This window comes from Ambystoma mexicanum, chromosome 1p (assembly GCF_040938575.1).
Source record: "Ambystoma mexicanum isolate Mex_15411 chromosome 1p, UKY_AmexF1_1, whole genome shotgun sequence".
In the NCBI taxonomy this organism is placed as follows: domain Eukaryota; kingdom Metazoa; phylum Chordata; class Amphibia; order Caudata; family Ambystomatidae; genus Ambystoma; species Ambystoma mexicanum.
The window spans coordinates 469071983-469098068 of record NC_090921.1 but is presented as its reverse complement, the minus strand read 5'-3'; the positions used below and the strand labels follow the sequence as shown (position 1 = coordinate 469098068).

The following is a 26086-nucleotide window of genomic DNA, read 5'->3' as shown; positions in this document are numbered from 1 at the left end:
TTGCTAGCTCTCTGGGAGGAGTCTGTGGAGTCCGGCGTGTTCCCCCCTTCACTCCGGGAGGCCACAATCACAGTACTACTTAAATCAGGCAAATCCCCCCTGCAATGTGGTTCATACTGTCCGCTTTCACTCAAATTGTGACGTCAAGGTGTATGCCAAGGCCCTGGCGCTCCGGTTGGCTCCCCTCCTGCCATCTATTATCTACCCAGATCAGGCGGGTTTCATCCCCGGTCGCTCCACCTCCCTGAGCCTGAGGCGCCTATTTAACATAATTAACAGAATCAGTCCTGACACGCAGGCAGTAGCTGTCACCCTTGATATGCAAAAGGCGTTTGACTCGGTCTCATGCAAGTACCTAGGGCGGGTTCTCGACAGCTGCGGCCCCTCCTTTCTCTCCTGGGTCAGATTGCTTTACTCTTCCCCGGTGGCCAGGGTTTGCACTGACGACTACTGCTCCCCTCTCTTTGAGATTGCCAGGGGGACGAGACAGGGGTGCCCCTTCTCGCCCTTGATCTTCGCTATAGCAATAGAGCCCTTCGCTGACATGCTCCGCCAACTTCACGCTCACAGAGGACTCCGCACTGCGGGCCAGGCGGACATAGTGTCCTTATATGCGGATGATGCATTGTTGTTTGTTCGCTCTCCTTCCATCAACTTACCCCCAATATTGGAGGACATCATTTGGTTCGGTCGAATCTCTGGTCTCAAAGTGAATTGTTCAAAATCCACTCTCTTCCCACTCACAGAAGGCACTCTCCTCCCTCCTGATACCTTGGGCTTCACATGGGCTCAGTCTACATTCACCTACTTGGGTATAGTGGTGACTCGCCAACAGGCGTTGACCTTCCAGGAAAACTATCAGAAGTAGCTCACACACCTGACGGCTAAGGTCCGGGCCTGGGACAGGCTCCCGATCTCCCTGGCAGGCAGGATAGGGCTATTGAAGATGGTGGTGTTACCCCAGTTGCTTTACAGGTTCACTAACATACCCTTGTGGCCGGGGGAGGGCTTTTTCCAGGACTTGACCCGCACTGTGAATTCCTTTCTCTGGCACTCGGGAGCGGTCTGCCTTAAAATTGACACCCTATCTACTCCCATTTCTAACGGGGGCTTCGGTGCCCCTAATTTTCTCAAGTACTGGCTGGTATCCCAAATCCAATACACATCTCACTGGTTTAATACAATTGACCCTCCCCCGCATGTTCGACTTGAGAAGCTTGCGGTCTGTGACCGGGATATCCGCTCCTTGGTGATACACCCCGCCCCCTCGGCATTGGATTCAGAGCCCGGTCGCTTGCACTTCCCTTGCTCTGGCAAAGATGTGGAAACTAGTCAAAACTACATACGCCTTTCACGGCAACCTCCCCCTCTGGAACTTCCTCCCGGGGGTCCCGCAGGTCCCACCGGGCACGGTGCGCCGCTGGGCGGACGCAGGCTATGAGCTGCTGCGTGACGTGTTTGACCAGGGTATATTTGTTGAATGGCCCGATCTCCCATTGCCCCTGAGGAGTGACCAGGGCGCATGGCTTCAATACGCATCCCTCCGCAGGACCCTCAAACGCAATTACCAAATGTTCCCTGCGTTGCCCCCGGACGACCCAGCTATTGAAGAGCTCACCTCCCCCGGGCCCACAAGGGGTAAAATCTCTAGGTTATACACGATGTTGCAGTCCAGATCTATCCCAGATTTCGCTAGACTGAGGGGGTTGTGGGGGGCGGACTTGGGTGTTGAGATTTCGGACGAACGCTGGGCACATTTGTGCGAGCGCACACATCGAGTATCCTTTAACTCCCGCTTCAAACTCATTCAATTCAAAGTACTACACAGATTTCACTACACCCCGATCAGGCTACATCGCATGTCCAGGGATCACCCTTCCAGCTGCCCTAGGTGCCATCATGACAACGCGGACTACATTCACATGACTCTGTCCTGCCTTCGCCTCTCACAGTTTTGGGAGGCAGTTTGCTCGACAATGTCTGCGGTTCTCGACCATCCCATTGTTCCTTCTCCGTTGGTATGTCTCTTCCACGATCTCCCAGGTCTTTCCCGTGATTCCAAAAAATTAGCCGGCCTTTGTCTCCTGCTTGCGGTGCGCTCCATCCTGCTCTGTTGGCTTCGCCCCTCGCCCCCCACACACGCTCAATGGCTGAGGGCGGTCACTTGGGCCTCGGACTCTGAGGAAGCCTGGTCCCATATACAAACTGCCCACTCCAGACCTAGAAATGTATGGCTCAAGTTCCGCTCTTACATGTCCGATCTGAGTGCGACACCGGACGCCTCCCCCCCACCCTCTTCCCCCCACCGGCTTAGGTCCTCCCCCCTGTTGCGGGCTTCTGTTGCCCAGTCCATACTGTGATTGTACCCACGGATTGTGATGTTCTGTGTAATAACCTCTGTGCACCTACAATGTTTATATGGTATTCATGCTGTAACGCCTCATGCTGTTCGCTTGTTTGTTGCTGCCACGCAGAATAATAAAAAGAAGTTTTAAAAAAAAGTATTCAAATAAACTTACACACAAGGTTTCTTGATTAAACAATTTAAGTCAGTTAGAGTAAGTTGCAAGTGGTGACCGTCCCCATTGCAGCGCAGGAGTCCCCAGAAGTCCTCCCTCTTGTCCCCACGACTGAGGTCCAGGAACAGTGAGATCTGCAGAGCTGCACAGGAACAGAAGTCATCTGCCACACTTTCTCTTCAATACAAAGGTACTGTAAAGTCAGAACTTACCTCTTACTGTCTAGTTGCTTGCATCTTCTACCACTCAAGTCTAATCAGCATGTGGCCCTACATTTGATTCTTCTTTTCTTCAAAAGATTTCTATAACTCTGTGCAAAGACTCTACTTACCTACCAGAAGTGCTTCATCCTATATACGACTTTTGCCCATTGACTTTGGCTTAGTCTATTGTACTGAATGACTTCTTCCGGGATCCAAAAGTATTTGCCTGCTTAAGAATATTAGTGGTCTCTTGTTCTAATAACCTTTTCCTTTTACCAAAATAGAACAGTATTCCAAATGCCAACAGTAAGATATTAATGTCCGCAGTACCCTAGCTATTGAAGTCACCTGAGGGTTTAGGTTGTGTCTGTGGGCCACCCCAAAAGGGTCTTTACTGATTTTGAAACTAAGAGTGTACAGTATTGAAGTGTAAAGTATTGAAGTGTATGTGTGTGTTACTTTTATATTGCTCCCTTCTGAAGAAGGCTTATTCTAACAGACAGATAAATTAATAATTGTTTATTCAAGAAACCTTGAGTGTAAGAGTTTATTTGAATACTTTTAACTGTAAATCCATGTGTAACTCCACTACAGCTCACATTGACCCCTCTTGAGATAAGCCTGGCTGCTCAACACGCTACCAACCTGTTAGTACAGACTTATACCAAAGTTTGGGTTCCTATTGCCAGGAGATCAGGGTTGTTGTAGCGCACCCAAAGGGTACTGCATACAATCTTGCCTAACAGTCTTCCAACACCAACCACCTATAACTCCCACCGCCCATCCACACCCCACCGCCTCCTCTACACCCCGCCACCCCAACCGCTGATGCTCTTCTACTTTCCTCCTTCCTCTACTACTCTCTTCCCCCATTACTACTACTACTATTACTACTACTAGTCATGCCTGCACCATGGCGCATACATTGGCGATCAATATGGACAAATTGTTATTCATTTATCTACAGAAAACTCTTGGATCAACCGCTATTCACTATTTGGACTTTATTTCCCATTTGCAAGACTTTGGTGCTTTTTTATTTTTCCCAGAAAACTACACTTACCATAATGCACTTGGCTATAACCATCTATTCCTGGCTATTCCTATTTTTCTTCATCAGAACTACAATCCCCAGAAGCCCTAGGGATTTGCTCTGCTTCCACCAGCTCAGGAACAGAGGGAGGTGGCCGATTGTCTGCAGGTGTGCTCAGCCAGGTGCAACCAATTAGCCTGCCTCTGTGCTGGGCTGGGCAGTATAAAGGCTGCTGCCTGCGAGAGCTCAGTCTCTTACATTGAGAGTCCTTCCGGCACCTTATTGCTTCGAGCTACAAACTTTGTATGCGGTTTCCTGATTTCACCTGCTCCTTGTTCCAGTGCCCTGGTGGGCTCCTGCCTTGCAGTCTGCTACACCCTGCTGCCTACAGCCCTAGCCTTTTGGGCTCCCTGCCTCAGCCCTGCTCCTCTGGGCGTCCTGCCTTGCAGCCTGCTACACCCTGCTGCCTACAGCCCTAGCCTTTTGGGCTCCCTGCCTCAGCCCTGCTCCTCTGGGCGTCCTGCCTTGCAGCCTGCTACACCCTGCTGCCTACAGCCCTAGCCTTTTGGGCTCCCTGCCTCAGCCCTGCTCTTCCAGGCTCCTGCCTTGCAGCCGATCACGCTCTGCTGCCTTCCAGCCTCCGCCCTTGCCCTGCCGGGCTCCCTACATTGCAGCTGATCACGCTCTGCTGCTTTCCAGCCTCAGCCCTTGTCCTCTGGGCTCCCTGCTCTGTAGCCTGCCTCACTCCGGCTGCCTACAGCCCTTGTCCTCTGGGCTCCCTGCTCTGCAGCCTGCCTTACTCCGGCTGCCTACAGCCCTTGTCCTCTGGGCTTCCTACTTTGCAGCTTATCACGCTCCGCTGCCTACTACCTACCTTTTTCCGCTGGGTTCTCTGCCTAGCAGCCCTCTAGAGTCCTCTGCAACCTTCTACGGTCAGCGGCCCTGCCCCTCAAGGCTCACTCCTTGCTGCCCGGCCCTTCTGGGTTCCTTGCCATGCAGCTTGCTTTACTCTGCTGCCCTAAGCCCTTTCCCTCTGGGCTCTCTACCTTACAGCCCTGCTCCTGTGGGCTTGCTCATTGCTTTCCTGCTCCTCTGAGCTCTCAACCTTGTTCCTTACTGTCCTCTGCTATCCAATCCTGTTAAACGACTTTCCTTTCATTTCCTTCTGCTAGTTTGCTATCAACCTCCTTTTCCTGGATTTGTCTGTAAGTATCTTCTCTTGTACTGTTTGTGGACCCTTTTGTATAGAGCTTGTCTGTTGGTTCCCATCAGTCAACCTCTGCCCCTTCCCTTGTCTCGTTTCTACATTACAGACACCCATAGCTGCTGTCCCAAGCCATGAGCAAACAGCGTGGGCCTCTGTTATAGCAAACTGTGCAGAAGGCTAGAGTATTTCCTAAGGTTCGTGGAATACTCTTTTCCTATATCTGCATACACCCCAAGAGGGAATTCATTCTGTACCTTTTTCCTTGCTACTCTTGCCTACTCTTCGTTCTCTTTCCTTTCTGCTGTGTGTGTACTTAGCTGTCCACTTTATTCTGGCACAACCACCCATACCCTTTCTGGGTGTCCTGTGCCACTCTTAATAGAGTGCCATCCCTGACGCTACTAGTCCCCTCACACTTGGACGTGGTCACTTGCAAAATATAAGTGGTGAGAGTAGGGACCATTTTTGGTGCCCTTCTTCCCCCATAAGGACTGCACCAGTGCAAATTCCAATCCCTAGCACCTTTCTTACCGGGCTATGATCAGTGGAGTTAAAGCCTAGCATTCCCTCTTGGGTAGCCCCTAGGGTGTTGGAATTGGGAGGATACCCAATTTTAATTGTACCTTTTTCTACAGTGTGCTTTTAAAGTACATCTCACTTAGATTCTGGGTTTAGCAACATTTCATCCAGCCCCTTTCAGGCACATCCATGCATCTTTAACTAATTTAATATTCATTACCATTTACCTAATGGGAAAGTACTGCATAGGTTAGGTACCAGCCTTCTAATAATGCTAAGGTAGGCTGGTGACCAGGCCCGTTTCCTGACCTGGTCAAGAGAGGGAGGATATACCCCAAAGCGCCATGCAGAGCCAGATCTGATCTGGGGTGGAGGGAGGGGGTTGGGAGTGACAACAGGGAGAGGCCACGCCTTCTACCCTATTAGAACCTATATGTTAGGGAGCCTTCACACACACTGCGCCTCCCTTACAAAATCTTTGGCAGTCGATTTCCCATTCTTCAGATGTTACCAACAAGCCGTTACGAGGAGAACCAAACTGACATCAGCCTCCAGTTGACCACTACCCCAACCACAAACAGCTAACGCGGCAGGTGCCACAAAGACACTGCAGTAGAGAAAACTTGCCACAACAGCCTACACTGCAGCAACACCAAGGGGCTTCACCGAGCAGGCAGATCGCCCCAGAGAAGAGCTGTACCGTAGACCGCAGTAGAGCAATGCTGAAATGACACTGTACACGCCCACAGCATCAAAAAGCTCTCCAGAGCCAAATGACTATCACAGCGAGAACCCATATCACAAACAGTTGATCCTAGACCACCAGAGACACATGAAAAGGATTGGGCTTTTGTCAGCCCAGGCACTTACACCTACTATAAACTAGAACATTGACTTTGCAGCATCGCAGGGTCAATATTGCAGTAGAAGCGTACAAGAAGAGTTGACAGGGCTTAGCTCCATTTTAAATACTTTTCCCCAGAACATACACTTTCTGGGTGTGGCTAGAGGTTGCAGTACAATCAGAACAAAAGGGAGGAAGATTTATGCAGGAAACATTAAGGAGAAGATGAAGGTTATTCAAGTGAGGTCAGTGGAGGAAAAAGACCAACAGGAGGAAGGAGGCGGTTGGGGTGACTGTTTGCTAAGGCAAGGTATTGGTTAGTGAATGCAAGAGTCATACAGTGGGGGAGTGTGTGTGTGGCATGTAGAAGCAAGCAGTGAATGTGACTTGAACCGGACTGGGTGAAATGAAGTCCAAGACGACAAGAGGCCTCCAGGACACGGCAGAGTAAGTTGCAGAAGCAAAGAAATTTGGTGGTGTAGTCAGCAGCCTCAGTAAACGGAAGCGGTAAATAGCAAGTTTCAGGCTGGCCCCCTCTATGTAGGAGAGCAGCAGGCAGTGATGATCTTGGGAAACAATTTGAGAAGAGTCACAACCTTTGGGAGTCTAGGCTTGACCCTGCAAATGTGTATGCCCGTATATGGGCATTCTGACCCGAGAAGACAGAATAATTACCAAAAAGCAAGACGGTCAAAGGACAGGACTTAAAACTGATGGAAAAGCCTTTAGCTAGTCGAAACAGAATTGTGTGGCATATAAAAAACTTTTTTTTTTAAAAAAAAGGTAGTGCCCGCAAGCGCACTGGAAAAATAATCAACACTCTTGACTGATCAGCATGTTGTCTAGGTACATCGAAAAGGAATATGAAAAGTTGCCCAAAGAAAAGGGGGATGGCGGGAGATAATGTTCCCACAAACACTCCACTTGAGGTGAAGTGGTGTTACAAAAGAGAAAAAAAAGATTTATAAAAAAGTGAGAAACACTTCCTGCACTGGTAACCTTCGGGGCTCATCAGTGCACCAAAATTAATTTGAGCATTTAAGTGAAGTAAAAAACAAAAAAACCAAATGTTTACTTCCATTAAAAGTCAGACAGTTCCAGGACAGAAAGCCGGGGGGTGGGGGATCACAAAGCAAAGTCAGGAGAGTTGCAAAAAGAAATGTTTCCCAAAAGGAATGGTCCTAGCAATTGATGGCAGTCACTTGGAGAAAGGAATATGAATGTTGTCAAAAGACAGCTGGTTCACTGATGCCAGGGTGAAACTAGAATAATTGTGAAGCAAGTCTCAGCCTCATATATGCCCTTAGATGATTGGGGTCCTGGAGGACGCAACAGTAAAGCCAAGGAACAGATGTCAATCTGTAATGGAGGCCCAAAAGCGGATCAAGTAGTCCATATACATTATCTAGTGCCAGAAGGAAAATTTTTGCACTATGCAGACATAGGTGAGATTTTAGCTACTGAAAGGCAGATGCACATTTAAATCTGGATCTGCTGCCTACCATAAAGGGACTACCAAAGATTCAAAGTCAGTGTTGGTCTCTAAAAATGTTTTTAATGAGCAACAAACCACAAACTTGGCAGTAACTATATGCCAAACAAACACCAAGTTGAGAAATAAATTTGCTTTGCATGAAGTTTAAAAAAAAAACACATAAGTAAAACACTGGCATGGACTGGTACTCAAAAAGAAAATGTAGTGGTTCAATGCTGTTTCAGTAGAATTTCACAGGTAAATGATAATGCAGATATTAGAAGTGTAGATTGCAAAATCTACAATTAAGAAGGGCTTAATTGCAAATGTTTTACCCTTTATTGCCTACTAAAAGCAGTTTGCAATTATACTATACCTGCAGTGACTCCATTTTGAAGGGATCCTTCATAGAAAATATTTGATGGAAACGCACTAAGTGCAGGATGCATACGATACTGAACTTGAAGTCGAATAGGACGAATTCCCAAGACCACAAGCCTCTCAAACAGAGACTGAGAAAGGCCTGCTTTTGCTGCTTTTTTACACATTACGACAGGACCAAGCTGGCAATGATCTCCTACAAGGATCAGCTGTGGGAAGCAAGAGAATTTATTTCTCAAACAAGTTAAGAAATGACAAAGGCCAGAAAACAAACAATTTCATGTTCCTCTACACTTATTTACTTTAACAGTTCTAGGAGTCATTCATGCAGGCCATGGAATGAATCAACAGTTATCAAAACTAGGTTTACAAACATACAAGCCATTAACTTTACCTCTTGCAGACTATAAATGCTTTGGTGCATTATCCTAGAGCAGCTTAAAGCTGCATGTCCCTCTCGTTCCCGCTCTACTAAAGTATTCACTTCCTACACTGTAGGTAGATTACAAACTACGAGTTTCGCATGGCTCAAACCTGCCAGGCTCCTCAGCAAGGCTTCATGTGAGTTTTCCTTTCTCTACAGTGTCACAAATATTTCTAAAACACAACCTTGTGCAGAGAACTAAATATACTATGTACACAATTTCTTAGAGAGCAGTTATGATATATGTACTTATGAAAACGTTTAGCTACTTACCTGTAAGTGTAGACACTCCGTATGTGTCTTATTGATGCACATACGTCTGAATATTTCCACATGTCCGACTACGTGTTAGGTAAGAGTTTCATAGAAATGAAAAATCTTCCTGATCTGTGTCAACCCCAGAACATTTTGCTTTATTGGTGGGATATTTTTCCTTATACCTTTGAGTGGGAATTTTTTTTCCACCCTCACAGACTTTTACTCTTTATGGGTGTCATTTCTTAGACTCTACATAGTGTTGTTTTAAAGTTATTCTCTTTAACCACATTTTGGCAATAAGTGCCTGTTGCTGGGTTGCCCTAGGGGCTCCACTTTTAAACTTTCTTTGGCTAACATTGAGAGAACTACAGTTCCCAAGGGTAGAAAGGATCTTGGTATCCCTTCTACATTTTATTTGGTGAAACCGGTGGGCAGTCATAATTTCGACAAAAAATGTCGACAGACAAAAATGTCGAAAAAAAAATGTCGAAAACAAATGTTGACTTTCGTTTTTTTTTAATTATATATTTATTTTAGGGGTTCGGGAGTTTAAAAAAAGGGAAAAATTAAAAAAAGGGGGGTTGGGGAAACCCCCCCATTTAAAAAAAAATGCATTGAAAAAAAAGTCGACATTTTCTTTTTCGAAATTTTGACTTTCGACATTTTTGTTGTCGAAATTATCACTATAAACCGGTGAAACCAGCACACCCCACCTTATGTGGAGTGCATGAGAGATACAATGTAACCCCTTTCACACTAATACTGTAACAATTCTGCTACAGGGACAAGCTTACCTTCAAATGGCTGGTGTGCTCGTTTTACCAATATGGCCCCAGTTTTTTTTCGCCATTTTAGTGTTTTCCTTTCTTGTTCCTCCACTTGACATCCAGGTTGGGAAATTCCTTTGTGCGATTTTTATCTTCGGCAGGAGTTCCTTGACTCCCCACCCATGCTCCAGTCTGAAGGCAGGAAGCGACAGAGGAGTCCAAAACTCTGCAGCCCTTTGTCTTCCTCCTTGTCTGAATGGGGACACATCTTAGTGGGGGGCTGGCTGTCCTGATTGGACAACCGGACCGCCCTTTGTTGTAAAATGCACTGAGAGAATGCAGAGGTTGTGCTGTAGTTCCCGTTACATACTGTGAACCTGGAAGCTGAAGACAAGTCGACCACTGGAAACAAAACCGAAGAGGATGGAGGAAAAGCGGCTCAGGCTATTTCCAGCGACCGGAGAGCCTGCTGTGTAACCTGAGCCTGCTGTACCCCTTCCTTCCAATCGACCTGGGGACTCTGAAAACGATAACCCTGATCTAGAGCCTGGCGAGACCCACTAGACACAAAACCTGCATTTTGAGCCATCTCATGCTCTACTGCGAACTTGCTGGGCTGCAATACCCCAAAACCTTGATACCTCAAGCCATTGTGTGGTGCACGGTCTTACGAAATCCGAATCTCGCTGGAACTTCGTGGGCATCCTGGTTTATCTCCAGAGATACAGATCGAGTCTGAAAATTCCCCTCACCAAAGTGCTGGACCTTTGCAACAACGAGAAACCGACCGTGAAATTCTGTCGTCTTCTGCGCTACTGTAAAAGGTGCCAAATCCACAGAGCCGCATCCAGCTGCGAGGAAAACTTTGCCTAGAGCCTTCTCCATTGATCCCTGCTGCAAAGTCCCTTCCAAGGTCTTGTTTTCAGTCACCACGACAAGGAATCCACCGACACGGTTTTTGGCTGCAGATCCTGAAGTCCTGCTGCAAAAACTTCAATGCAGAGGTACTGTGTTGGCTAGGGTATGTACTTACCTTAAGTTTCTTGTGAAGTGTGGGGTGTTTTCTGTGATTGGGAGGCCTCTTGTCCAGTTCACCCAATTCCACCGCTAGAATCCACCTAGGGTGTCTTCTGTGTAGCCCCTGGGCACTCCTCTAACGCAAAGTAAAATACTCACCCGTTTGCCCAGTCTTCCTGAGGAACTCTGACTTTTGCTACTTAAGAACCTCTCCTGACACCGTTGATCACTAGATTCTAGTGACCCCCTTCTGCCACTGAGCACTCATTCTCCAAGAATAAGGGAAAAACTTAAGGGATTGGACATTCTGCCTAGAAAAGAAAATAAGTGTTTAAAATTTACTTGTAAAAGAGTCGGTTGGTAACCAAGTCAGAGTTAACAGTTACAAAACGTTCTTACCTTGGATGTGTGATGCACTTTTCTCAAAAGTATGTTTAACATCTTTCTTTCCTTAGAAACCATTTTGCCATTCTAATAGAAAGTAGATGGTAAGGGAGTAGTTTCTTACCTGAAACTCCATTTCTCCAGCGTTGGTATCTTTCATGGATTCACATGTTTAGAATATTCCCAGTCAGGCTGGGAACCCTCGGTATATTTATAAAGACATTTTCCATAGGAAACATTTGACGCTTCTGTGTCTCATCTATGTCGTTTTTGGGCCGCTTATGCATGACCCAATAGGACATAGGGTATAAACAGCCCCGCCCGGCGGCTCCTTTCAGATTTTAACCCCCAAAGTAGTAGGGGCAGATAAAGTTTGCATTCAGGGGAGGCCGGCGGGCACATGTGAATCCATGAAAGATACCAACGCTGGAGAAATGGAGTTACAGGTAAGAAACTACTCCCTTTTCCAGCATTGGCTCTTTCATGGATTCACATGCTTAGAATAGATTATATAGCAGTACTCCTAATCTGGAGGCGTGCAATGCAAACCAATATTATCAGAGCCGCACATGCAGTTAGCAATACAAAAACCCCAATTCATGGTCTATTGATAAGAGCATACACCTCTTTTTGGGGCTTACCTTACTGAAACGGGTACCGAAGGACTGCTCGTCCCATCTGCACATCTGCCGCATGCTGTTGCTCTAGGCAATAATGCTGAGTAAATGTGTGCTGCACCGACCAGGATGCCGCTTGACCGATGTCCACCAATGGAATTCCAGACGACAACACCGCCCATGATGAGGTGGATCTTGTCGAATGAGCTTTAGGGCGTCTTTTCAGAGGCTTTCCTGCTTTAAAGTGACAAAAAGCAATAGTCCACGACACCCAGTAGTTCAGTTCTTGCTTAGAAATCTATTTTCCCTTCAACGAAGGTCCATAAGCTACAAACAGTTGCCTTGAAAGACTAAAATCTGATTCTTGAGTACGACTGAGATAGAACTTCAAAGCTCTTTTTAAATCCAACGTGTGAAGGGCTTTTTCTGCCACAGAAGAGGCTGCTGCAAAGAATGTCGGTAGAACAATAGAGGAATGTTTGTGGGATGTCGTCGGGACTTCAGGAATGAAGTGAGGATTGGTTGCAAATACTACTTTGTCTTTGAAAAACCGCAAGAATGGAGATCAATGACCAATGCCTGTAATTCCGAAAGCCTTCTTGCTGATCTACTGGCTACTAAAAAGGCCATTTTCCACAACAAAAACTTCAACAACGACGACATTGGTTCGAACGGAGCCCTCATTAGTGCCGACAGTACTAGATTGAGACTCCAGTTAGGGGGGAACTTTTTGGCTGGCGGAAAAGTCCGAAATAGGCCTTTCAGAAAATGTTTCACCAGCTGATTGCTGAACAACGGCGTTGAATGTCTTTTACGAGTAAATCTCGAGATGGTCACCAAATGAACTTAATGGAGGAAAAAGCCAATCCCTTCTCCGCCAAGTGTAGCAAATATGGAAGAAGCTGTTCTGCTCCGATGTTTAAAGGGTCTACCCCCAGATGATCCCTGCACCACACACAGAAACTCTTCCATTTACCTGAATATGAAGTGTTCATGGACGGAGCTTGTGCCACCTGTAAGATTCGTCGACACTCCGAGGGAATATTCAGGTCCCCAAACTCGGAGAAATCAGGAGCCAGGCCATCGGGTTGAGCGAGTCTGGGTCGTGATGCCAAACTGCTCCTTTGTCTTGAGATAGAAGGTTCGGAATCTCCTGGAATTAACTGGCTCTGCTATCGACGGTTGGAGCAGGTCTGAGAACCACGACTATCTCGCCCAGTACAGAGCCACTGCAATTACCCGACCTGGGTACTTGTCAATCCACTGGAGGGTCCGCCAGATGAGTGGAAACGGAGGGAACACGTAGGAAAACTTGTTCGTCCACGGGAAGGAGAACGCTTCCCCCAGCGATCCAGGTTGTGGCCACCTGCTCGCATAATGTGTGCATTACTTGTTCTCTCGGGTTGCAAACAGATCCATGGATGGACGACCCCATTTTCTGAAGATTTTTGCCATTTGTCGATCGTCCAGCTCCCACTCGTGCAGTTGATTCATTTCCCTGTTGAGCGAGTTTGCTTGTTTATTTTTCACCCCCGGAAGATGGTAAGCCATTATATGTTCATATTCTGCTCGAGGGCCCAACGCCATATTTTCTGAGCTTCGCTCGAGCGCGTCCTGGAACGAGTGCCCCCTTGCTTCCTGAGATAGGACATAGAATACCAACGGACAACACAACAACTGACGCTCGTATGCGCGGCAAAAGGACTTCAGAGCCCAGCGTACCGGCCTTAACTCCAGCACGTTGTTGTGAAGAGTAGACTCCGCTGGGGACCATTGACCTTGAACTTGCAGGGACCCCAGATGGGCTCCCCATCCTTTCAGCGATGCATCCATTACTATCGTCGCTTGAAAATCCGGTTCCTGCAGGGGCATCCCCCTCGTCAGATTGTCCGAGAGCTGCCACCATTGAAGTGCTCGCAGAAGCTCGAAAGCCTCGACTCTGGGACCATCTGTCTGCCAGGAACTCCTGTACTGGCCTCATGAAGAGAGCAATTTCTCACCAATGGAATACAGGACGCTAAGGGCCCTAGCAGTGACATGTATTTTCTGACTGACACCCTGGTGCCCACTTTCCATTCTTCCGCCTTTTGTGTTAGTTTTCGAACCCTTTCCAAGGAGGGCTTCACTAGCCCTGATGTATCGCTCACCTGGTATCCACAGGGACGTCACTCTGACCTTCCGACCTCAAACCCTTCCCTGGAGTCTACTCGACTGGAGACTGGGCCTGAAACACAGGATTGGTAGAGTTTAACTCCCCATTGTCTGTGTGCTTGAACACCTTCTTCCCCGGGGTCCAACCCTTCCCTTTGATCCACAGCTCACCCCGTTTTCTTGGATAGTGTGCTCTCCGTCCTGCTTTCAGCGCAGGGGCGCGTTGATTGATACGGGCTCGCTGCTGCCTAGTTCCTTCACTGGCAAGAGTCTGACAGGTAAGTATAATGAGTCTTTTGAACAGTTCTCCAACTTCGTTCCTTTCCTTCCTTAGATGAGGGCCGGAGTCCGGGGATGGCGGCGTGCTGCTGAGATGAGTAGCGCTGAAGGTGAGTGAGCGCGATGCAAACCTTTCGTATTTGTATTGAACCGAGTTCTTTTTCTGTGTCTTTTAGGTGCCGCAACGTTTTCAGCGTGGATGCCGGTTACGACGAAGAAATGCGGTGAGTAAGCGCGGTATGCGGCAGCTCTAGATGTTTCCACGCTAACCTGGAGTGTCTTTTCCCTCTTGCAGATGGACGAGACGTTCCCGAGACAGGGTTCCCCCAGAGCGGCTGGTATTCAGGTAAGCGTTTGAAGCTTGTACAGTCTTTAAAACTAAGCGAAGATTTGTAGAATGCTTACTAATGCTTTTTTCTGTTCCTTTGGAAGCGGCATGCCGGGATGGAAATTACACCGCCGAAGATGCCCGCAGAACAGAAGAAGCGATGAATGATGGGCAGAAGCTCCGCAAGGTAAGGCTGTTCCTAACGGTGTTCTTGTTCTTGCAGGAGCTCAGCGCAGAAGAAAGATGCAGGCCTACTGGAGACCGATCCCAACACGGTGAGTGTCACGCTGGAGGTGCAGAAAACACAAAGCATGTTTCTCAGCCTGGGCATGGCTTAAATAGTCTCTGGGTATCCCAAGTGTCTCTGGGCTGACTAGACTGCACATGCAGTTCTTGGAACCGAAATGTGGGGGCATCCATCTTGTCCCCATCAAAGCACTACAAGTCCAATCCCAATGTTATCCTATGGGAGGGAGTGAGTCTGGTGCCACAAGCGCCAAGTCTCACTGCAAGTGAGTCTTTGGAGGGATGGAGAGGCCCTTGAGGGCCATGTAGGTGATTGTGGCCTGGCTCCAGCCTGACATCTTGGAGGGCTGGGGACAAGAGGGGCAGGAATCATGACACCTGACTGCGTTTGTAATTCCACGCCCAGAAATACCAAGTTCTTTGAGGGAGTTAATGAGGATTTCTTGAAGTTGATTGCAAAGCCCAAGAGCTTCAGAAGTTGCATGGTGGCCTCTAGGCTGGCCGGTTATGCTCGGCGATGAGCCCCTTATCAGCCAATCGTCCAGGTAAGGGTAAACGTGGTGCCTTTTCCTTCGCAGCCAAACATTTTGTGAACGTCCTGGGAGATGACTTCAGTCCGAAAGGAAATACTTTGAACTGGTAATGGCTCCGACCGACTACAAACCTTAGAAACGTTCTGTGTCGTCGACGCATAGGTATGTGAAAATGTGCGTCTTGTAGGTCTAACGACGCCAGAAAATCCCCCGGCTGTACGGATCGGATAACTTCCTGATGCGTAAGCATTTTGAACTTCAGATTTTTTTAGGGTCTTGTTGAGAGCCCGCAGGTCCAGAATGGGTCTCCACTTGCCGTTGGGTTTCTTGACCACAAAGTACCGAGAGTACCCTCCTCTGCCTCTCTCGGCCACCGGGACGAATTCTATAGCCCCTTTTTGCAGCATAAGCCCCACTTCTTGCTATAATATGTGGAGATGGGGTTGCGCCGAATACACAGGTGGAATTTGTGACAGCGTTTCTTTGAACTGCAAAGAGTGGCCTAGTTTTATCGTGTCCAATACCCAGCGGTCTGTTCTTTCCCACTCGTCGACATGACGGTACACCCTTCCTCCCAGGACGTCCTGAAGCCTGTCATTGTTGGGACTTTGACTACCTGTCTTTTGCTGATGAATATCCCCTTCTCCTCGAAGCCTGGTAGTTTCAGCCTGGACCGCACGCCTATAACCTTGGGATGAGTATGATGGCCTGTTGAAGTTTCGGTCTCTAGATGCTGTAAAACGGGAATTTCCTGATGCTCCGTGGAAGGGACGAAAGGATCCAAAAGCTCTTCCGCTTTGCAGGGCTCCCAACAACCTGGCCGTGTCCGTATCCTCTCATACCTTTCAAGGCCTCGTCCACTTTCTCTCCGAACAATTGGTCACCCTCACATGGCATATCGAGGACCTTACACTGGACCTCCGGTCTAAAGTTAGTACATTGCAGCCAGGCTTGCCTTCTCAAAACCACTCCGTTGTTCATTTGCTTGAATCCAGACTCCCCCAAGTCCACGGCGATGTTAATCGAGTGGTTCGATGCCTCTTCCCCTTCATGGACCGGCAGCATGGCCGACTTTCTATGCTCCTCATCAGGTGGGTGTTCTAGGATAGGGGCCAAACGATGCCACATCTCCCGGTCGTACCTTGCCATAATCGGCTGCGAGTTAGCCACCTTAACCGTTGTCGCTCCTACGGATAGAACCTTCTTACCAAACGCATCCTGCCTTCTAGCCTCATTATCCAGAGGGGTAGAACATTAATGTTGCGCTCTGGCCTTCCTAGCCGCTGCCGCCGACACTAGCGACTCTGGAGAAGTCTGAGCGGTCAAGCGTTTAGGCGTCGAGTCTGGAGCCTTGAATTTCTTTTCTAACCTGCCCTTTATTGCTGGTTCTGAAAATGGATGGCGCATGGTCCTCAAGCCTTCTTGCCAGACGTAGTCCAGAATGGGCACCGAGAAGACCGACTTCCTTCTCTTCCCCATATGGTCGAACAAGAAGCATTCCTTCTTTTCCTCTTCAGGGGCCAGACCAAACTCAATACAGGCTTTGCCCATCATCGCATGAAAGGCGCCGATGTCATCTGGCAGCGAAGGTTGAGCTGGACTTCTAGGCGCTTCCATTTCCGCCTCTGACTCCCATGTAGGATCCCTCAAAGGGTTTGATGAAACATCTGAAAGAGTCTAGGTTCTACTCTGAATCTTGCAACTCCCCTTCCTCTGGGTATGAGCGTGGCAGTTCCTCGGTAACTGGACGGGAGGGTGGATTCCCTATCAACCGCGTAGAAGGACCCAGTTTGTCGTCGGTAGGTATCACCGGCATCACCAAAGGTGCACCCACGAGGGTTAACTTTGTTTTCAACTGCTTTAGAAGAGACTGTAGCGTGAACAATACTGGCAAGGATAATATTGAGGATTTGACAAAGGCGATGAAACGAGTACACCTTGCTCCGCCAAAACAGTCGACGAACCAACCACCTGTAATCCTAGATCTGCTGGACCAACAATCTGTTCTCGATCCTCCCCCATTGATGATATTGGGAAGGCCACCTCCGGCTGTAGTAAGACTTCTAGCAGAATCACATCGTACACCTCCGGCTGCCATGCCATTGGAGGGTCGACCGTCGACCATTTCAATGTGGAGACGTCTATCGTCGCTATCGGATTCGCGAGGGCCACTGCAGGTGTTACCTGCGTCGACTGCAACGAACTCGTCAATGACTGAGTCTGTCGACAATGGTGGAGGCTGGGACGCAGCTTCTTTAGGCGATCCCGCCCTTTTTGAGCTAGTTACATGCCTCGTTGCATCTCTCCTCGAGGAAGACCTGTGATGGTCCACTGAGGAGGAGGTCTTCAACTGATCTTTTCCTTTTTTTTGACTAAGATGAAGACTTTCCTTGGTGACGATCCTGCCCATGCTTCGACAAGGATTCCTTCACCGGGTGTTTCTCTGAGGGGCGTTTTTCCATAGATCGCGGTTTCTTCATCGGAGGTTCTGCTGACACCAACCGGCAATGGGATTATGACTTCGATGACTTAGGCCTGGATGCTAGACTGCACGCAGATCCTACCTCCGATGAAGGGTAGGTTCCTTCATTTAGCCACGTCACCAGACGCCTATTACGATCCTTTAGCGTTTTCTGTGAGAAACCCTTACAGATCTCAGAACTGTCCATCGAGTGATGCGGATGTAGACAGTACAAGTAATCCATGTGCCCATCTCCTTCATAGACTTTTTCAGTCCTCATGTGGCACACGGGCAGAACGCCTTTCCAGACATTTTTAAACTAGAAACTTTCAAAAGTAGAATTCAAACTTGTAAGCAGAAAAAACATGAGGTGCTCCCGCTACTTTGGAGACGGTTGATATCTGAAGGGAAGCTGCGAGGACGGAGCTATTTACACCCTACGTCCTATTGGGTCATGCGTAAGCGGGCCAAAAACGACATAGATGGGACAGTGTTGAACATTTTTCCTGTGTAAAACGTCTTTATAAATATACTGAGGGTTCCCAGCCTGACGGGGAATATTCTAAGCATGTGAATCCATGAAGGATCCAATACTGGAGAAAGGTATATTACTCACCTGTGATTTGGTTGTGCCTCTTCACAAAAGTGATGTTGTTTTCACTTAGTTATTCCTGTTTGGATAATGGTAGGTGTGTTCCTCAACTGGGTCTTGCTTCCCCTGACTTGCTTTACGAATGTCCAGAATAAGTCTGCATTAGGTTTTACCTACCTAGAACAAGTAAAGTGCAACACTGGGTTTTGCTTTCCCTGTGCTGTTTTAGACGGATACAAAAAGAGTCTTAGGTTTATACCTGTCCCAAGTTGCTGATAGCTCCTTGAACAACTTTGTCGATTTAACTTACCTTGAGATAACTGTGTGTTATCCCAAAAGTAGTTATAGGTTTTTACTCACCTAGCATAACTTATCACTAAAGTAGTTAAAGGTTTTTACTGTACCTAGAAGGGAGTAGTTTCTTACCTGTCACTCCATTTCTCCAGCGTTGTATCTTTCATGGATTCACATGCTGTGAATATTTCCACGTCAGGCTGGGAAACCTCAGTGACTTTAACTTAGCTTTTTCCTATGGAAAACTTGGACCCTTTAGAGTCCTATCAACGTCCTTTTTGGGTGCTTTAGTCCCCACCAATAGGACGTGTGGTATAAATAGCCCCTCCCCCGGAGCTTGCCTTCAGATTTTAATCTCCAAAGTAGAGCTGAACCCAAACACAACGGTTTCGCCTCCAGGGTTGGCCAGCAGGCGCATAGGAATCCATGAAAGATACCAAAGCTGGAGAAGTGGAGTTACAGGTAACAAACTACTCCCTTCTCCAGCATTGGATCTTTCATGGATTCACATGCTGTGAATAGATTACATAGCAGTACAACCAATCAATGGCGGTGTGCGATAGGCAAACCAACAACCAGTACTTAATTATATACACGAGACAACAACCCCAGCAAGTGACAAGCACATAGAAAACAAACCGGCGAAGCTGCAGGGCCTACATTATTGGAACAGGCGTTGGAGGACCGCTCGACCCACCTGCACACCTTCCAAATGCTGCTGCCCCAGACAGTAATGCCTGGTGAAGGCACGCAGCACCGCCCAGGAGGCCGCCTGGCAAATGTACACCAGCGGTATGCCAGACTACAGCGCCGTCTAGGAGGCAGTGTACCTCGTAGAATGATCCAGCTTTAGCATGGCAAAACGAAATTGAAGAGGAAACCCATCTGGAAAGTTCCTGCTTGGAGATGGCCTGCCCCTGGTTGGACGGGACATACGCCACAAACAGTTGCTTCAGTTTCCTGAAGTCCTGAGTGCGATTTAGATAAATCTTTAAGGCCCTCTTAACGTCCAGAGAATGCAGGGCCCTTTCTGCTGGCGTAGATGCATTAGCAAAAACGAGGGTAAAGCAATGGAGGCAAGTTTATGAAAGGCTGTCAGCACTTTTGGGATAAAGTGTCGTTTAGTGGCCAGGAGACCTTGTCCTTCAGAAACCTCAGGTAAGGAGGGTCAATGACCAATGCTTGCAATTCCAACATCCGCCTGGCCGAGGTAATAGCCACTAGAAACGCCACTTTCCATGAGATAATCTTCAGTGAAGCAGTCGACATGAGTTCAAAGAACAAGTTACTCCTTACCTTGTAACGTTCTTTCGATGGGATGTTCCTCCGATGTATTCCTCATCTTGATAGATTACTTCCAGCTTGCTGGCCTCAAACTTTTTTCAGTAGAGGGCGCTGCGCGTCGACTTCCCTCGAGTTGGTGTCCCGACACCCTCTGTATCGGCGCCGACGTCATTGTGCGTATAAATAGACTTGTGCAGCGTCCGTTGCTCAGTTCCATTTTGAAGCTTAAGAGTAGCTATGCATGAATTGTTTATTGACCTTGAAGGAGCGTAAGATGCAACTACAAGGGAAGTTTTGCTGAGGGGATGGATGGGAGGGGCAATAAGGAATGCGTCGGAGGAACATTCCATCGAAAGAACGTTACAAGGTAAGGAGTAACTTGTTCTTCGAAGGGATTGTGTCCTCAGACGTATTCCTTATCTTGATAGACTCCCATAGCAGTGGTGTGTAAATGGAGGTGGGAGTAAAATTGGAATATTTCCCTTTAAGAATGAACAGAGTGTAACACAGCTTTGCTTAATCTGGTCTCCTGGCTAGAGGAGGAATCCAGATTGTAGAATTTTGTAAAGGTATGTGCGGGCGACCATGTGGCAGCCACAAATGTCTCGAATCGGTACCCCTCTTTGGAGGGACGAAGAGGCTGCGATACCCCTGGTTGAATGAGCCCTAAAGTGTTGAGTGGGCCCTTTCCCTGCCGATTTGCAGCATTCTAGAATGGCTAAAATAATCCATCTTGAAATGGTCCGTTTTGTGATTGCCAATTCTAATTTGTGTCCTGCATAACCTATAAACAGTTGGTCTGCTTGCCTTATCCTGGCGAGTCTACTGATATAAAAGCTCAAGGCTTGCCTTGGATCCAGCCTATGTAACCTCCCTTCCTCTTTCCCTGGATGGGGAGGAGGATAGAATGACAGTAAGGTTATCTTCTGAGTGATGTGGAATTCAGAGACTACCTTGTCTTTGTGAAAAATTGTATGAGGAGGTTTGCAAGATAGAGCTTGTAATTCACTCACTCTTCTGGCAGATGTCAAAGCCACTAGTAAGACTGTTTTAAGGGTGAGAAATCTTAATGAACAAGAATGGAGAGGTTCAAAACGAGTACCCATCAGGAAATGTAAGACTAGATTTAAGTCCCACAAGGGAACTTGGAACAGCTTTGGGGAATAGACGTTAGTCAACCCCTTCAGAAATTGGATTACTAGGGGTCATTTGAAATATGATGGCTCCACCACAGTGCGCTTGAAGATAGACAGCGCTGCGAGGTAGCCCTTGATCGTACCAAATTGAAGACCTGACTTCGCCAAACAGAGCAAAATAAATATAACACCATTGGTGTACCGCAAGAAAAGGGTTTGATATTCTTTTCTCTAAAACAGCTGCAAAACTTTTTTTCCAACGGCAGCGGTATAAAGTCTTTGTTGCTGGCCTTCTAGCCGAAAGCAACACCTCCATGACGTCATCTGGGAGGTCCCAATCCTTGTACCTCAACCTTTTAGAAACCAAGCGTGAAGGTTGAGGGTTCTGCTGTCTGGATGGAGAACCTGACCTCCATTCTGTGAGAGAAGATCCTCCCTGTGCGGAAGACGAATCGGAGGGCAGATGGACATGTCCAGAAGGTCTGGGTACAACCTTCTCCTGGCCCAGTCTAGGGCAATTAGGATCATAGTCTTCCGGAATCTTCTCAACCTCCTGATCATCTGAGGAATGACGGAGCGGAGGAAACGCGTACAGAAGTGGGAACTCCCAGTCCACTACAAACCCGTCCCCTAGAGCTCCTCTCGGGGGAAAGTCCCTTGAACAAAACTGATCGCACTTCCTGTTGATACTGGTGGAGAACAGATCCACATGAGGGGTTCTCCAAAGGGTGAAGATCTCTTGAAGGACTTCCTGAGCTATCTCCCACTCGTGGGAGACTGTGCTCTGCCTCCTCAGAGCATCCGCTGTCAAGTTCTTCTCTCCGGCTAATTGAACTGCTGAAAGAGATTCCTTCTTGAATTTCCCAAAACCAGAGCTGCAGCGCCTCTCTGCACAGTGGCAGTGATCCTACGACTCCTCTTTTGTTGAGGTAGTGCATGGCCACAGTGTTGTCCGTTATTAGGCCATTTTTCCCTTGTACAGATGGCAGAAAAGCCTTCAGCGCTAGTCTGATAGCTCTCAGCTCCAACAGGTTGATATGTAGTCTGGACTCCGATGGAGACCAACGACCGCTGTTGGTCAAGTCGTTGGCATGGGCTTTCCACCCCGTGAGTGAATCATCAGCGACTACTGTTATCTCTGGCCATGGTTGCCAAAACAGTTCTTTCAAAATATTCTCCCGACAGGCCCACCACTGAAGGTTTCGAGCCACTTTGTCTGGGACATGTAGGAGATCTGTCAATCTTCCTGAGAATTGCGACCACTGGGTTCTTAGTGCCCATTGGAGCGATCTCATTCTCAGGCGAGCCTCTGGCACAAGGAAGATGCAGGATGCCATGAGGCCTAACAACCTCAAAAAGTCGAAGGCTGGGAGACGTTTGGCATTTTGAAACTTGGTGACCCATCTGCAGAATATCTTGAGCCCTCACCTCTGGTGGCAAGGCTTTCCCCAGGGAAGTGTCCAGGACCGCTCCGATGAACTGGAGTCTGTGATGGTATCATCTGTGACTTCTTTAAATTGAGGGGGAAGCCCAGTTTGTGAAGGAAGTGGCAGACAATCTAGTTGGATCGGAGCTTGTTCCGAAGATACTGCTCTGATCAACCAATCGCTAGGCAGGGGTAGACGTGGATCCCTTCCCTCCTTAGACTTGCAGCCACTACAGGCATTAGCTTGGTGAAGACCCTCAGGGCGGAGGTCAGCCCAAATGGCAGAACTCGAAATTGATAATGAGAGTTGCCAATTGCAAACCTCAGATATTTCCTGCGTTTGAGATGGATTGGCACATGGATAAGCATCCTGAAGGTCTAGAGATACCAGCCAGTCCTGAACCTGGAGGGCCTGAAGGATCTGAGAGAGTTACCATCTTGAACTTGTCCTTCCTGAGGAACTTGTTCAATTCTCGTAAGTCCAAGATGGGTCTCAGTCCTCCGGTACTAGAAAGTAGGGGGAATACCAACCCTTGTTGCTCTACGCTACAGGTACCGGTTCTATGGCACTTTTCTCTAGTATATCTAGAATCTCCTGCGCAAGGAGCGGATCTGGAAACTTCAAAGAGCTGTTCCCCGGTGGATGACCGAGGGGTGCGTAGAAAGGACAGGCAGTAACCTTGGGCAACTGTCTCCAATGCCCAAGCATCTGACGTAATAGCCTGCCATTCCGTCAGATGTTGAGTTAACCTGCCCCCTACTGTTGTCTTGTGAGGAGAGACCTCAGAGTGGTTTAGAGGCGGCTGACGCAGATGCCGAGGGCAAGGAGGCACCTGCTGCGGCTTTTGTACTTTTAACCAGTCCACCGCGGGTGAATTGTTTTTGGCCCCTTTGAGAAGGCTGTCCTCTGCCTTTTCCGAATGCAGAATGAAAGCGAAAGGACCTACTCCTCCAAGAGGTTCCTGAGGGGCGATACAGAGTTTGACGGATTGCAGCTCCAAGAGATTTCACTGCTGCCTTGGATGTCTAACTTCTCCAGGCTGTCAGCCGCCTTCTTACCAAACAAAGAAGTGCCGTCAAAGGGCATATTCCAAAGTCTAGCCTGTACATCTGGAGCAAAACCAGACTTTTGCAACCACGCAAATCTGCGGATTGTAGTACTTGCCGCCATGGCCCTGCTGATACTGTCATCAGAATCAATGCCAGTTTGAAGGGACTCACATTGCGTCTTTACCATCGTTAATGATGTTCAGAAATGCTTCCCTTTCCTCTCTTTCCGGGAGACAGACAGCCGCAGATGAAGCACTCTCCCAAAGTGTACAGCTGAATCTTGCGAGCGTGCAAGTAGCATTAACTTATTTAAACGCCATGCTACATGCCGAAAAGACCTTTTTTGACATAGCGTCAAACCTTTTATCATCCCTGTCTTGTGGATTAGAAGGGTATGCAGATCTCTGGTCGATGAAGTTGCTGCTTGTACAACCAAACTCTCTGGAGTTGGAGGTTTACTCAAATATTCAGGGTCAGAAGCAGATACCCTATATTTGCCAGATAGTTTTTTGTTAACTGCCTGGATAACCTCAGGAGTTTCCCAGTTGACAGATATTTTTCTCTGCAATGCAGCATGAAAGGGAACCACAGGATCTTCCTGTGGGCCTTTAAGTAAAATGTACGTAAGATCATCCTGTTGAAAAGAAGGTGAAGGTGTAGACTACCCCATGAATTGAAAAATGAAGGGTCACCCTATGTACCCGAACTTACATTCGAAAACAATGACGCTTAGCCCGCCCCAACAAACACCCACTTCACCTATGCCCTCTCACCCTCAGACCAACACAGTGTCAAAAAGCAACGCTGGTTTAATCAAAGCTGCCTTGATCAACGCAAGGTCCTTAGCTGCCCATGCTCTGGACATCGCTGATCTCATCAAGACTCAGGAACTTGACTCATCGCCATTTCTGAGATTTGGTTACACGCGGCATCTGGCCCTGCACTCTCTCTAGCCATCCCCACAGATTACTCTATCATCAGATGTGATCGCACCTCGAGAGGGGGAGGAATTGCATTTATCTCTAGAAACTCATTGGGACTCAGAACCATCACCCCAAGCACTAAGGTGGAATCCGCAGAGGTACTCTCTGTCAAACTCGGACTGTCAGCCAACCAAACAGTCACCATCCACCTCATATACAGACCCCCTGGTCCACCCACATCCTTTGTGGATGACATTGCTGCTTTAGCACTCGACAATGCAAAATCTAACTCGCAAACCATCATTCTTGGCGACCTCAACCTAGGACACCAAGACCCTAATGATACTGCAGCCCTCGACCTTGCTAATACCTTATCAGATTTTCACACCACATAGAGGAACCTACCCACATTAAAGGGCGGTCCATTGACTGGCTCAGTGACACCAATTACAATATTAGCGTACTTTTCAACGCCCCCTGCATCTGGTCGGACCACCACGTCATCACCTTCAGTATTGAAGCAGACTTACTACCTACGCCCCCGGTCGCCCCAGCCACCCTCGCTAGAAATAAAAATAACATTACTTCGGTAAAATTACTCCCACTCATTCTTCCCACCCTAAACAATGCTCCTGACACTTGTACAGACCCTACCATTTTAGCCGACATGTACAACCAGTCGGTGCTTGCAGCCATCAACTCTATTGCCCCACTCAAACTGAGGAAACCCAAACAACGAGCTCACCTCAATTCGTGGTTCACTCCCCAACTCAGAGTGCTATGCAAAGAGAAACGGACGGCAGAGTCACGTTGGAGAAGTCACCATTCCGACGCCCATAAGGACAGTCTCTTGATAGCTACCCTTAATTACAAAGTAGCTCTACTTCAGGCAAAAAAAGATTCCTACAACAACCGCATTATGTCTGCCCAGTCTAACACCAAGGAACTCTTTAACATTCTCAAGGAACTTGAGACACCTGCAGCACCCCCCCCACCCCCGACTCCTGTACTAAAGGTAGCTCTTGGTGCACAAATATTCAGTCAGCTCTCCTGGGTAAAATTGACACCCTCCAATCTACAATTAGAGAAACAGAATGCCTTACAGTCGGACCAACCACTGACCACACCCACACTCAATACTTACCAAGTTAATCCTTCTCATAAACCTTTCTCTTTCTCCCCACTCACCACCGTTGAAGTAGAGGGAATCATAAACAACTTAAAACCATCCAATTGCCAGGGTGACCCTTGCCCAGCACCAATTGTCAAGGAAGCATCTCATGAATTAGCCCCTTTCATTACAGCTTTCATAAATGCTTCTTTCAAGACAGGTATTGTCCCGGATAACCTAAAGGATGCCTGGGTTATCCCACTCCTCAAAAAGCCTACCCTTGACCCTAACATCCCAACTAACCTCAGACCAATCACAACAGTCCCATTCCTGCTTAAGATCTTGGACCGTGCAGCTTACCTGCAGAATCAGGATTACCTCGAACTAAACAATCTTCTAGGCTTGAGACAATCAGGATTCCGCCCTAAACACGGCACGGAATCAGCCTTGATTGATTTAAAAACGCAGATGGATTCACTAAAGGACAATGGGAAGTTAGCCCTTCTCCTCCTCGATCTTTCTGCGGCTTTTGATTTGGTCAACCACCAAATACTATGCCAACATCTTAAATCCGCAGCCCATTTCTCTGACTCTGCCAATGCCTGGATCCACTAATTCCTGAGCA

At 47.8% G+C, this 26086-nt stretch overlaps 1 protein-coding gene across 3 annotated transcripts in view; it reads right to left on the bottom strand.

Annotated features, from left to right (window-relative positions):
- The window catches only part of UPF1 (UPF1 RNA helicase and ATPase), a 1138135-nt gene that overhangs the window by 604607 nt on the left and 507442 nt on the right, over nt 1-26086 (bottom strand). For all 3 annotated transcript variants that reach the window (XM_069649320.1, XM_069649322.1, XM_069649321.1), the window contains exon 15: nt 8176-8389. In XM_069649320.1, coding sequence (XP_069505421.1) covers nt 8176-8389 — 214 coding nt within the window. The remainder of the gene's footprint in view (nt 1-8175; nt 8390-26086) is intronic.